This window comes from Brassica napus, chromosome C1, assembly GCF_020379485.1.
Source record: "Brassica napus cultivar Da-Ae chromosome C1, Da-Ae, whole genome shotgun sequence".
NCBI lineage: Eukaryota > Viridiplantae > Streptophyta > Magnoliopsida > Brassicales > Brassicaceae > Brassica > Brassica napus.
This window is the reverse complement of record NC_063444.1, coordinates 9072550-9085740: the sequence shown is the minus strand read 5'-3', so window position 1 is coordinate 9085740 and position 13191 is coordinate 9072550. Positions and strand designations below refer to the sequence as shown.

Genomic DNA, 13191 nt, shown 5'->3' with positions numbered 1-13191 from the left:
TCCGCCATGGCCTTGGTCAGGTTCTCACAAGATCTCTTTGTCAGTTTGAAACACGACATAGCATACACCGGCATCGCCATAGCTACTGCTTTGATCAGAACCTCTTTTCCACCAAGGGACAATTGCTTAACAAACCAGCCAGACAGCCTCGACTTGAGCCTATCGTATATGTAAGCCAACATTTCTGTTTTAGAGCCACTGAAACATTCAGGAAGGCCTAGATACGATCCTGTTCCTCCTTCTTTGGCAATCTCTGTGATCGTTTGGATTGAGGCTTTCACGGTTTCTGTGACCTTGGATCCAAAAGTGATGGCCGACTTCTCTAAATTCAGCTTCTGTCCCGTAGCCCGCTCATAGATTTTGAGTATCTTCACCAATTCAGTCGCTTGCTCAGCAGAAGCTCTACATATCAGCAGACTATCATCAGCAAATAACATATGATGTATCATTGGCCCTTCTAAGGTGAATTGAATTCCTTGAATTTTTCCTTCCTGAACCGCTTTCTCTAGCAAGTGTATCAGACCCTCAGTACACATTACAAACAGAAATGGAGAAAGTGGATCTCCCTGTCTTATTCCTCTCTCTGGCTGAATGCATCCAAAAGGCTGGTCATTGATGAGCGTTGAGTATTTAACCGTTGAAACACAGAACAAAATCTTTTCACTCCAAGCATCTTCAAAACCCAACGCTTTCAGCAAAGCACGCAGGTAGTTCCACTCCACTCGGTCATAGGCCTTGGACATGTCGGATTTTATTGCCATGAAATCCTTGGATACTCTCTCATTTGTTCTCAAGGCATGGATGATCTCGTGGGCAATAAGAATATTGTCTGAGATTAATCTCTCCTCCACAAAAGCCGACTGAGTAGGAGAAACTATATCTTCCATTAGAGGCTTCATCCTGCTCACGATGATCTTCGAGATGATTTTATACAATACCGAACACAAGCTGATGGGTCTTAGGTCTGCCATGATCACCGGATCTTCAATCTTCGGGAGTAGACATAAATGGGTGTAATTCCATTCTCGTGGGAATTGATTAGAGGTAAAAAACTCCTTTACCTCTTTAGTGACCTGCTCTCCGATCGTACCCCAATACTTTTGAAAGAATAATCCCGTCATCCCATCAGGTCCGGGAGCACTGCTTGGCTTGATTGAGAATACAGCCTCTCGAACCTCTTCATTAGTGACCTCTCTATCCAAAAGTTCATTCATTCCAGGGGTTACACGTTGTGAGAAACCTTCAAAGATGTCGGAGAAGTCTCCATTATTAGTAGAGGAGAAGAGTTTTGTGAAATATTCCAATGCAACTCCCCCTTTGGCAGCTTCAGAAAAATGTTCTTGGCCTCTATCATCTCTCAGCTTGTTGATTCTTCTTCTGGATCTGTTTGCTTTAACAGAAGCATGGAAATATTTTGTGTTCAGATCACCTTTTGTTGCCCACTTATCTTTACTCCTCTGTTGCCAATACATCTCCTCCTCCTTGTAGGCTTGTATTAACCCCGCTTTCAAGAAGTTAATTCTGATCGTTGATAGACTGAGCGATGATTGCGCCTCCTCTAAAGCAACTTCAATCTGTTTGATCTTGTCTCTAGAATTTAATGTCTCCTTCCTTTTCCATTTACTCAAAGCCTTTCTGCAGCTTTTGAGTCTATCCGAGACTTTAACTTCAAAAAGAGGATGGTTTGATAGCCAAGCTTTCTTAATCTCCTCTTTAACTCCTTCTCTGAACAGAAACCTTGAATCAAACCGGAAGCTACCTCTGTACGCTTCTGAAGCCAGTATCAGTTTAGTCAAGACCGGTCTATGATCCGAACCTCTCTTATCCAGAAACACTTGATTGGATGCCGGGAAGAGGTGGAACCACTTCTTATTCCCGAAAACTCTGTCAAGTCTGGATTGAATCGAAAGAGATCCCCTGATTCCTCCCCAAGTAAAACCATTCCCGGTACCAGGTAGCTCTACCATCTCAGCTATATCCAGCATATCATTGAAAGGTTGAAAAGAGGCTTCACTCCTTCTCGGTCCTCCTATCTTTTCTTCATTGTTTCTTATCTCGTTAAAATCTCCCATCATGCACCAAGGATCTTTTCTGTGAGCTCCTATGCGAGACAATCTTTCCCATAGCTTAGGTCTATTACTTCTCATCGGTTCACCATATACACACGAAACAAAAAACCGATCCTTCCCGAACTGTACAACCAAATCAACCAGGTGCTTATCTACAAACTTGAAAACAATATGCACAGAATTCTTCCAAAGCACGGCTAAACCTCTGCTGTACCCAATAGGATTTACTGTCAAAATCCTATCATAGCCTAACCATGTCTGAAGATCCACCAAATCGTCTCTTTGCTGCTTAGTTTCCATCAAGAACAAAATATCAGGGAAATATTCTTTGCGCATTTCCCTCAGTCTTGGAATCACCAGATCTTGTGCACGGCCCAATCCCTGGCAATTCCAGCTCATCATCGTCATTTAGATATTGGACGGTCCCTCATTTGGGACCACCAATGGTTTCTTAAACCTTGCAGAGCTTTGAGATGGCTCGACATCATCATCCGCCTTCCTTTTTATTTTTGTCACTTCTCCTCCTCCTACCTTTTTTCCACTTCCTGAGTCTCCTTTGCATGAACCCTTGCCATTTGCTTTTCGTGTGTACGTTCCTGGTCTCCTTCTGGCTTTAGGTTTCTTTGGTGCGGTCCCGGAAGCACTAGTTTCAAAGAACCCAGCACTATAACCCGTTGAACCTTCCTCAAGAAGTTCTGGTTGGGAGAATCCAGATTGCACCTTCAAGTTAGGCTTAGAAATAACCACCTTTCCTGACTGCAAAACTCTATTACCAGCATCAATTGCACTCGCCATTAACTTATCTGGTTTATTGCCAGCCTCTTTCTGTTGTGAGAAGTTGAAAACAAAACCTTTGCCTTTATCCAAGTTATTTGTGATTGTAGGGGCAGGTTCCAACATGAGCATCGTCTTTTGGCCAATGGGATCATTTCCAAGATCTTCAATAGATTTCCTTACTCTTTCCATTCTTGCTATCTTCTCTGGGCCCTCAGGTACATCCAGGTAAGCTCTCATCCCTTCCAATACTTCTTTCGCAATCTTTGGTTTTCCTGAGAGAGGGTCGAGACCAAGATGACTCTCAGGAATCACTCCAAAGAGTGGGTCATTTTCATCCGCGATCTCCATTCTCACCGAAAGAATGCTCTCTGCCGAGGAAGTTGCGATTTTTTCTGTCACACCTTGCTCCTTCTTGAAAAGAGGACAGAGAGGCTGTTCATGAGTAAGGCGCTGACAGGTATAGCACCTTTTCTGGATCCTTTCATAATCATATAAAATGTTCACTTCTTCACCACCTGGAATTGTGACCTTTCTTGATCTTCTCAAGGGTTTGGAAACATCAAATTTTATATAAGCCCTTATGTAATCTTTAACTTGCGGCTTTTCAGGGTCGTAAGCCACTTCAATCACTTCTCCAGCAAAGCCCGCCCAAGTGAAAAGAGCTTTCACCGATCGATGATTGATTGGAACATTCCTCATCCGGACCCATATGTATAGGTATTGAAGATAATCTGCAGGAGGTCTCTCCACCCATCTTTCCAAAGCGAGTGGCCATAAGTTCAACGTATGCACTCCTCTATCCAAAACATCTTGTAGGTCATGTTCATGTTTGAAGATGAACTGAAACCTTTCCTTTGAAATAGCCACACCTTTGACTCTGTTGTATAGTTTCCATTTACGTGGCATATCTAGAATTACATCTGACATGGCCTGACATCGAGGATTCAAAATCCGCCCAACCAAACTCAAAGAGTTTCGACCCGTAGAGTAATACTCCGGATTGTCAGGCAGAACAAAAGGTTCCTCTTCTTCCTCTAACGACATGTTTAGTAACGCCTTATTGAGCTGAGATGCCATCCAAACACTTCTGATCTTCAGGATAAACTGATTTACCGAATAGATCTGACCGCGGGAGAAAAAGCTTCTGGATTGAGATTTTTATCAACGAACACCAAAATGAAACTCTAGATGAAAGAGTAGATCTGAGTGAAAAGGGGAAAATATCTCTGAAACTGGATGAGATTCGATGTGAGAAACGTGTTAGTATACTCTGAGGCCCCACTTTGCTAAAGAAGTGTATATTAGCAAATGAGGAAATAAAGCCCAAAAGAGGGAAGCACTATCTTACGCTGAGAGAGAAAAAACTTAACCGTGTGTACTACAATCTTTAAAATCGGAAATTATTAATAAATAAATAAATAAAAATTCAGGAACAGAAGATACCAAAAACGACAACGTCTAATGAACAAAACGACCCTTGTCCTCTACATTTGAAAACCCCTGCACGTCTCTGTTTCTTTCAGCTCTTTCTCGCTCAAACGACGGTTTTCATTTTATATCTCTCCTAGAAACCCTAATTTGTGGAAGGTAGGTAGATGCACTGTTTGTTGCGCAAAAGGTGCCATCTTTCATGATCTTTGTTATATAGAGTCACGAATATATGTTCTTGTTTGTCTCAGCGATCAAGGAAGCTACAGCTAGTTTGTAATGGCTGGTGGGGAGAAGAAGCAAAGTCTTTCTCCAAAGGAGATTATACATCACAAGTTTGGTGTTAAAGCAAGTTACAGAATTGAGCAAGTTCATGTCTCTTCTCGGAGTAGTTGTCTCTATCGATGCCACTTGCAGCTACCAGAATTTTCCGTTGTATCAAATGTCTTCAAGAGGAAGAAAGATGCTGAACTATCAGCTGCTGAATTGGCTCTGGAGAAGGTATGCTTTTGGTACCTACCACCTCTCGTCTGTATTTTGTATCTTTGTTTTCTTAACTTCATTTAATGTTGCAGCTAGGCATTCACCCTCAGGATGATGATGATATAACTGTGGAACAAGCCTGGGACGATATGGTTGAACGCATTAAGTATATATTCTCTGATGAGGTTAGTTCAGTAGATCAAAACCAGTTTCTGTTTTATACAGATGACTTTATTAATGTTCTAAGTTGTTTCCATTACAGTTTCTTTCATCTGGTCATCATCCTCTTGGAAGCCACCTCAGAGCAACATTGCTAAGGGACGGTGAACGTCATGGATCAGTTCCTCTTTCCATCATCGCTGCATTTGATGCAAAGATTAACAGTGGCTGCAAAGTTATCAATCCCTCCGTTGATCAAGATCCTATCTTGGCCATGTCCTATGTCATGAAGGCTGCTGCAAAGCTAACGGACTACATTGTCGTATCTCCGCATGTAGCTTCACTCCGAAGGAAAAATCCATACCCTCCAGCAATCGTAGAAGCACTGGATACTCATGGAGAAAGCATAAAAGTTGAGGCTGTGTATATACAATGTGCCACTAGCGGCGAAGAGGTTGTTGATCCGATCACACTTGATATCTCATCAGGCCGGTATTACTTGGATATCATCGCTGAAAAGCTTGGTTTGAAGGATGGCAGCCAGCTGATTATATCCAGGTGGTTATATTATCATTAACTAATGGAGCCTTCTCGGTATTAAAGCTGAATATGTACTAACTTTTTGTTTTTTTTTTTTAACTACAGGACTTTTGATAAAACTGCCGCTGGTTATGAATGTAGAGTATACTCTGCTATCCCTAAGTTGAATCCTTCAGATAAATCATCGAAAGCCTATGGAAAACGACCAGTTGATGAAGAAGAACAATCATCACATTTCAAAAACCCCTGGAATGCTAAAGCAAGTTCTGCTTGTGGTCAAGATATTCACGGTGATGCGATAGTGGCAGCTCTTGGTTACTCATGGAGGTCTCATCATCTTGTTGAACATGATGATGTAACCTTGAAGTCATTTTACAGGTCTCTCTACAAAAACAAACTTTTGCTCTATTTATGTCTTGTTTAGTTGTTATCTTATCATGTTTTTTTTGGCTTCTGTAGGATATGTTGCGGTATGTCACCCAATGGCATCTACAAATTCTCCAGACAAGCACTAATCGCTGCGACGTTGCCTTTCTCATTCACTTCAAAGTCTAATTGGAGAGGTCCACTCCCGAGGGAGATGCTCTCCATCTTCTGCCGCCAGCAACAACTAGCCGAGCCTGTCTTCACAATATCTACTTCTCCTGTGAAGCCACTCTCAGAAACATTAAGATCCTTCAAGAAGTTGAAAGACTCAGAGTCAAACGATAGCAACAATCAGTGTGTGAACGAGTACGCAGGATCAGATGATTCCTTCAATCATTATAACAGCAAGGACGAAGAGGAGCTTCCAGTGTTAGAGAGTGGTTACAGATGCGGAGTGAAGATTCTCTCAAAGTCTCTGCAGGACTTGGTTTTAGATTGCTCACCAAGGAACTTCTACGAGAAGGAGAGCCACGCTATTCAAAACGCTGCATTAAAGGCCTTAACATGGTTTGGCAGCTTGTTCGATGACCTGGATGCTGACCCGGAACAGCCACGCTGCTATACGAAGGGAGAACTGAACTGGATGTTTACACGGAATGTTATGATCAAAGGGAAGTTTCCAAGTAGTAAAAGATATGAAGAGCCTGCGTATGATGAGTCAAAGACCATGGATATGGATCGCAAACCAAAGCGTGTTCAGACTATACCAAATGGTTCCTTGGTTAGCATATCTTATTCTGTGTCTGTGGAGGTAGAAGCTGACTTTTGGGGGAGGACCTGTAAATGTTTGAGAGAACTCATAGAAAGCAATGAAGAGATCGAGTTTGAAGTAGGGGTTGGATCCATGAATCCACATCTTGAATCAGTCGTTACTCAGATGTCTGTGGGACAATATGCTTGTTTTATAACTAATATGCCTGCGGAAGGGTTGGTTTTGGCTGATGCCAATGATACTGCGAGAACTCGTTCGCTCTTATCAAGTAATGTTTCATGAGAAAGTCTTAACATTGTCTGAGTATGTGACTAATATTTAGTTCTGATGATGTGTTGTTTTCGTTTTTAAAATGCACAGAACTCGCAGCAGGTTTGGAGTATAATGTGCATTTGTTGGGAGTGAAAGGGCCGACAGAGAAACGAGTGGAATCAGTTTTTTTCAAGCCTCCACTTTCGAAACAGCGTGTGGAATATGCAGTGAAACTTATAAAAGAATCATCAGCAGCTTCTACTTTGGTCTTGTTTCTTATTTTATCATTACTGTGATTTTCTGTTAAGGACGCCTTGTTGAATATTCCAGCCTCTATACTTACTGTAGGTTGACTTTGGATGTGGATCTGGAAGTTTACTAGAGTCTTTACTTGAGGTTCCAACTTCACTTCAAACCATTGTCGGCGTTGACATCTCAGAGAAGGCTCTTGCCCGTGCTGCTAAGGTATGTGAAATCTTACACACACACACCACCATGTTTTTTTCCACTAGGCATAACCTGATAAGTCTAATGCAATCTAATAACTTGATATTTGTTCCATGAAAATTGTATTTACACAAATCATGGGCTGTGTAAGAGATGGTTGAATGAAAGATTGTTGATTTCAGATGGTAGACTCAAAGTTAAACAAGGGAGCTTGCAACCTCAAAACTATTAGACTCTATGATGGTTCTATACTGGAGTTTGATTCCAGGCTGCATGGCATTGACATCGCCACTTGCTTAGAGGTCCCCTCCTACTTTCTTCTTTAGTTTCTTCATCATCAGCATTTCTTATTATTCATCAAGAAATCTTGTCTTTTGATCTGTAGGTCATTGAGCACATGGAGGAAGATGAAGCCTTTCAATTTGGGAAAACAGTTCTTACCTTGTTTCGTCCGAAGCTCCTGATTGTCTCCACACCAAACTACGAGTACAACAAAATTCTTCACAAGTCTTCTCTGTATCACTCAAAAGACAAGTCCATGTCACAGCGGTCAAAGTTCAGAAACCATGAACACAAGTTCGAATGGACGAGGGCACAGTTTAACCACTGGGCATCTAAACTCGCCAAAAGCCATAACTACAGCGTCGAGTTCAGCGGTGTTGGAGGGTCTGGTAAGGTGGATCCAGGGTTTGCTTCTCAGATTGCTGTTTTCAAACGGAAGTCTTTCACTGAAGTGAAAAAGGTCTCAACGCAGCCTTATAAAGTCATATGGGAGTGGACAAGAGCACAGGGAGACAAAAAGAACTAGTCTTCAACAAGTTTGTAGATTTGTTACTTGTGCAGCACAAGTTGTGCTACTCCAGTTTAAAGTCTCCACTTTCTTCCTTTATCATACTAATGTTCTCGTTTTTGAAACATGTAACCTACTTTAAGTTTTTAAGTTGACAAAAAAAAAAAACTGTTAAAAATAAGAACACAAATATAAAAATAATTATGGATATCTGAAATAACCGACTACATATTTTATTAGTTTCTCTTCTTGTAAATATCTAATTATGACCGACTTGGTCATACTATAAATAAAGTGAATACGAATGAATAAGATGTAAGTCTTTCAACTGATAACATCATCTCTCTCACTCACGTCAACCATCTTTCTTTTTATACACAAATTATATAAATACAAACACTACATCACCTATATTATACAACACGTTATCAGCACGAGGCCCTGACCAACTGAGGCTTATCAATCCGAAAGTTCTTAAACCAGCCGAGTTATCATGTCGAATTTGACAAAGCTCGAAATTAATGTCCTGGATATTACGGAAAATAATTATATGACCTGGTCAGTGGGTGCAAAGATGCACCTGAGAGGAAACGGGCTTTTGGAAACCATCGATAGTTCAAAAACGGTGTCGGATGAGAAAAAGGCTAAAGCCATGATATTTTTACGACATCACATCCATGATGGTTTAAAGGATGAATATATTACGAAAGGGGATCCTTGTGACCTCTGGAAATCTTTAAAAGAGAGGTTCGATCACCAGAAATATGTGATCTTACCGAAAGCTAAACACGAGTGGATCCATCTCCGGTTCCAGGATTACAAAAGTGTTAGTGAGTTTAATTTTGCGATGTTCGGAATTACTTCGAGGATGATGTTATGTGGAGAGAAAATAAGTGATTATGATATGATCGAGAAAACTCTCTCCACGTTCCATCCTGAAAATGTAATCCTGCAGCAACAGTACCGGGTGAATGGATATACCCGTTACTCGGAGTTGATGCAAGTCCTCCTTGTAGCGGAGCAGAATAATCAACTCGTGACTTTAAACCATCAAGCTCGTCCCACTGGATCTGCTCCATTCCCTGAAGCGAATGTTGCATCATCCAGTTATGATAATAGAAGAGGACGAGGTCGTGGACGTGGTGAAAACCGTTATCATGGTCGTGGAAGAGGACGAGGAAGAAGATTCCGTCCCTATGATGAAAGAAATAATAAAGACTTCCACGAAAATGAAAGGAATGAAAAGGGCCAGGATGATAAAAGGCAAACAGGAAAGGTTTGCTACAGATGCGGCATGAAAGGTCATTGGGTACGTAACTGTCGTACGCCAAAACATTTAGCCGATCTGTATAGAGAATCCCAAAAGGGAAAAGAGAAAGGAAGAGGTGAAACAAACTTCATCTCTGATGAACCTGAGCCATCCTTTCATGGTTTGAATGATGATACTCATCTCGACGTATCAGACTTTCTGGTTGAGGCAGAGAGTATCGATGAGTGATGTAGATCGATGTGATATAAATAAACTGTATTATAGTATCTATATCTTTTGTTGTAAGATATATGTTATGTTTGTCATGTTTGATGTTTAATAATATATGTTTTATGAATATTTTATACTCAGAAAATGCCAAACTTTGAGACTATGGATGGAGATCTGTGTGTGGCAGATAGTGCGTCAACGCACACGATAATTAAAGATAATAAATATTTCTCCAGTCTCAAAATAAAAGATTACGCTGGAAGCGTAAGTACAATATCTGGTAATGCAAAGATTATTATGGGCTCTGGAAGAGCGAAATTTTCAATGCCAGGGGGAACAATATTTGAAATAAGTGATGCATTGTATTCCCCCGAGTCTCATAGAAACTTGTTAAGTTTTAAGGATATCCGAAGAAATGGATATCATATTGAGACTATGAGTAAAGATGGCATTGAATTTCTTTGCATTCAGTCCGAGAGGAAACATATATTGGAAGAGTTAAGAATGTTATCCTCTGGACTATATTGTACGAAAATAACCATGACTGAGTCCTATGCCGTGGTAAACATGAAGTTTACTGATACATTTAAGATTTGGCATGAGAGGCTAGGACATCATGGTTCAGTCATGATGAGAAAGATAGTGCAAAATTCGAATGGCCATCCGTTGAAAAACAGAAAAAAATTTGCAAACGGGCGAATTTACATGTACTGCATGTTCTCAAGGAAAACTTATAACTCGGCCATCACCAGCAAAAGTAGGCAATGAATCACCAATGTTTTTAGAAATAATACATGGTGATATATGTGGGCCGATCCACCCACCGTGCGGGCCATTTAAGTATTTCATGGTATTGATTGACGCATCTAGTAGATGGTCAAGTGTGTCTCTTTTGACGACACGAAATACGGCTTTCGCAAAGTTCATTGCCCAGATAATAAAGCTGAGAACGCAGTTCTCAGAGTATGCCATTAAGAAAGTAAGGCTTGATAATGCTGGTGAATTTACATCGCAAGCCTTTGATGATTATTGTATGTCAATGGGGATTGATGTGGAGCATCCAGTTCCCCATGTGCATACACAAAATGGCATGGCCGAGTCATTGATAAAACGGTTGCAGTTGATTGCAAGACCGTTAGTCTTGAGAACGAAGCTCCCAATTTCTGTATGGGGACATGCTATATTGCATGCGGCTGCACTGGTTCGGTTAAGACCGAGTGCATATCATAAGTACTCCCCATTACAATTGGCATCTGGGCAAGAGCCAGATGTATCCCATCTCCGTGTCTTTGGGTGTGCGGTCTATGTTCCGATAGCTCCGCCACAAAGAACAAAAATGGGCCCACAAAGGAGATTGGGAATATATGTGGGTTATACGTCACCAAGTATAATAAGATATTTGGAACCAGTAACTGGTGATATGTTTACGGCAAGGTTTGCCGATTGCCATTTTAATGAAGATGAATTTCCAGCGTTAGGGGGAGGAATTGGTAAAATTCCTCAAGAGATTACATGGTGTACACCGTCGTTGTTACACCTTGATCTCCCTACGAATCAAAGAGAACTGGAAGTTCAGAAAATTGTGCATTTGCATAATTTGGCAAACCAGTTACCAGATGCGTTCACAGATACAAGAAGGGTGACGAAGTAATGTATACCCGCTGAAAATGTTCCATCAAGAGTTGATGTTCCTAAAGAACAAACTGATGGAAATAAAATGAATGAACCTAGGGTTCAGTTAAAGAGGGGGAGACCAGCGGGTTCTAAAGATAAAAATCTCCGAAAGAAAAAGAAATTGGATGAACAAAGTAAGGTTCTAGAAGAACCTGATATTGAAAGATGTCTGAAAGAAGACATAAATAGAAAGGTTCCAGAAGAACCTGATACTGAAAAATGTCTGAAAGAAGGCATAGATAAAGATGATCCAGATGACGAGAAGGGAACAGAAAAGTATGAAATTTCCATCAACTACGACCGAGATGAAAAGTTATGGATCAGAAATAAGATAAAAGATGTTGATGGAATGTTCTCCTTTTCTGTGTCCAAAGAGATCGATCATGAAAATGATGATCCCGATCCAATGTCCATTTTGGAATGTCAGAAAAGACATGATTGGGAGGAGTGGAAGAAGGCCATTCAAATTGAATTACTCTCCCTAAATAAAAGAAATGTCTTTGGACCTATAGTCATAACGCCTGAGAACGTAAATCCTGTTGGGTATAAGTGGGTATTCGTGAGAAAAGTATATGAGAAAAATGAAGTAACACGATATAAAGCCCGATTAGTTGCCCAAGGTTTTTCTCAGAGACCGGGAATTGATTTTGAGGAAACGTATTCCCCGGTAATGGATGCAATTACGTTTAGATTTTTGATGAGCCGAACGGCGTCTAAAAATCTTGAGATGCATCTCATGGACGTTGTGACTGCATATTTATATGGATCGTTGGATAACGATATATATATGAGACTCCCTGAGGGATTGAAAATGCCTGAAGCATTGAAAGAAAAATCCAGGGAGATTTGTTCGGTCAAGTTACAGCGATCACTTTACGGATTAAAGCAATCCGGACGCATGTGGTACAATCGCTTAAGTGAATATCTTTTGAGTAAAGGATATGTGAATAATGCGATATGTCCATGCGTTTTTATAAAAAAAATCGTCATCTGGCTTTGTGATCATTGCTGTATATGTAGATGACCTGAACATAATTGGAACTCAAAAGGAGGTTGATGATGCTCGAACTCATATGAAAGAGGAGTTCGAAATGAAAGATCTTGGCAAGACAAAGTTTTGTCTTGGACTCCAGATAGAGCATCTCCGAGAAGGAATATTTGTGCATCAATCAAACTATACGAAAAGGTTATTGAAACGCTTTCGTATGGACAAAGCGACTCCTTTGAGTACTCCAATGATAGGTAGATCTCTCAATGTTGAGAGTGATCCTTTTAGGCCTTGCGAAGATAGCGAGAAGATATTAGGTCCAGAAGTACCTTATATGAGTGCTATCGGTGGGCTGTTATATCTTGCAAACTGTACCAGACCAGATATAGCTTTTGCTACTAATCTACTAGCAAGATATAGTTCTGCTCCTACTCGCAGGCACTGGGACGGAATAAAGCATGTATTCCGTTACCTCCAAGGTACAATTGATTTAGGGTTAATGTATTTTAGAAAACCCGAGTTTGGTATGGTTGGTTTTGCAGATGCAGGATACTTATCAGATCCTCATAAGGCTCGATCGCAAACCGGCTACGTTTTTACAATTGGTGGAACCGCGATCTCTTGGCGGTCTCAGAAACAAACTCTGGTTGCGACATCTTCAAATTATGCAGAAACTATTGCGCTTCACGAAGCTTGTCGAGAATGTGTGTGGCTTCGGTCAATGAGTCACCACATACAAGAATCAAGCGGAATGGTCAACGAGAAAGAGCCGACGAAAATATTTGAAGATAATTCGGCTTGTGTTGCTCAACTCAAGGAAGGCTACATTAAGAGCGACAGAACAAAACACATCCCTCCAAGCTTTTTCTCGTAGGTAAGGGAGCTCGAGAAAAATAAAGAAGTGGACATTGAGTATGTACGGTCATGCGAAAATCCGGCTGACTTGTTCACCAAAGCTCTTTCGAC

At 40.9% G+C, this 13191-nt stretch overlaps 4 protein-coding genes across 4 annotated transcripts; 3 read left to right on the top strand and 1 right to left on the bottom strand.

Moving 5' to 3' along the window:
- Positions 1-2477: 2477 nt before the first annotated feature.
- Positions 2478-3890, bottom strand: LOC106373002. Its single transcript, XM_013813242.1, has one exon. The coding sequence runs from the start codon at positions 3888-3890 to the stop codon at positions 2478-2480; it is 1413 nt and encodes a 470-aa protein (XP_013668696.1).
- A 442-nt stretch (positions 3891-4332) lies between these two features.
- On the top strand, positions 4333-8262 carry LOC106375681 (small RNA 2'-O-methyltransferase). Its single transcript, XM_013815657.3, has 10 exons — positions 4333-4433; positions 4526-4775; positions 4850-4942; positions 5020-5474; positions 5562-5834; positions 5916-6862; positions 6955-7112; positions 7195-7311; positions 7476-7595; positions 7679-8262. The coding sequence occupies exons 2-10, from the start codon at positions 4554-4556 to the stop codon at positions 8099-8101; spliced, it is 2808 nt and encodes a 935-aa protein (XP_013671111.1). The 5' UTR covers positions 4333-4433; positions 4526-4553; the 3' UTR covers positions 8102-8262.
- Positions 8263-8657: 395 nt separating this feature from the next.
- Positions 8658-9581, top strand: LOC106373003. The gene is made up of 2 exons (XM_013813243.1): positions 8658-9243; positions 9424-9581. The coding sequence occupies exons 1-2, from the start codon at positions 8658-8660 to the stop codon at positions 9579-9581; spliced, it is 744 nt and encodes a 247-aa protein (XP_013668697.1).
- Positions 9582-12472: 2891 nt separating this feature from the next.
- Positions 12473-13099, top strand: LOC125579775 (secreted RxLR effector protein 161-like). Its single transcript, XM_048743620.1, has 2 exons — positions 12473-12704; positions 12768-13099. The coding sequence occupies exons 1-2, from the start codon at positions 12473-12475 to the stop codon at positions 13097-13099; spliced, it is 564 nt and encodes a 187-aa protein (XP_048599577.1).
- Positions 13100-13191: the final 92 nt, after the last annotated feature.

Excerpts from the sequence above, each read along its gene's own strand:
- LOC106373002 (XM_013813242.1), bottom strand. The coding sequence starts at position 3,890 with ATGTCGTTAGAGGAAGAAGAGGAACCTTTTGTTCTGCCTGACAATCCG.
- LOC106375681 (XM_013815657.3), top strand. The coding sequence starts at position 4,554 with ATGGCTGGTGGGGAGAAGAAGCAAAGTCTTTCTCCAAAGGAGATTATA. Across the intron at positions 4,776-4,849 it reads CTGAATTGGCTCTGGAGAAG|CTAGGCATTCACCCTCAGGA; the intron begins GTATGCTTTTGG and ends TTAATGTTGCAG. Across the intron at positions 7,596-7,678 it reads ACATCGCCACTTGCTTAGAG|GTCATTGAGCACATGGAGGA; the intron begins GTCCCCTCCTAC and ends TTTGATCTGTAG.
- LOC106373003 (XM_013813243.1), top strand. The coding sequence starts at position 8,658 with ATGCACCTGAGAGGAAACGGGCTTTTGGAAACCATCGATAGTTCAAAA. Across the intron at positions 9,244-9,423 it reads TGGTGAAAACCGTTATCATG|CCGATCTGTATAGAGAATCC; the intron begins GTCGTGGAAGAG and ends CAAAACATTTAG.
- LOC125579775 (XM_048743620.1), top strand. The coding sequence starts at position 12,473 with ATGATAGGTAGATCTCTCAATGTTGAGAGTGATCCTTTTAGGCCTTGC. Across the intron at positions 12,705-12,767 it reads TGTATTCCGTTACCTCCAAG|ATGCAGGATACTTATCAGAT; the intron begins GTACAATTGATT and ends TTGGTTTTGCAG.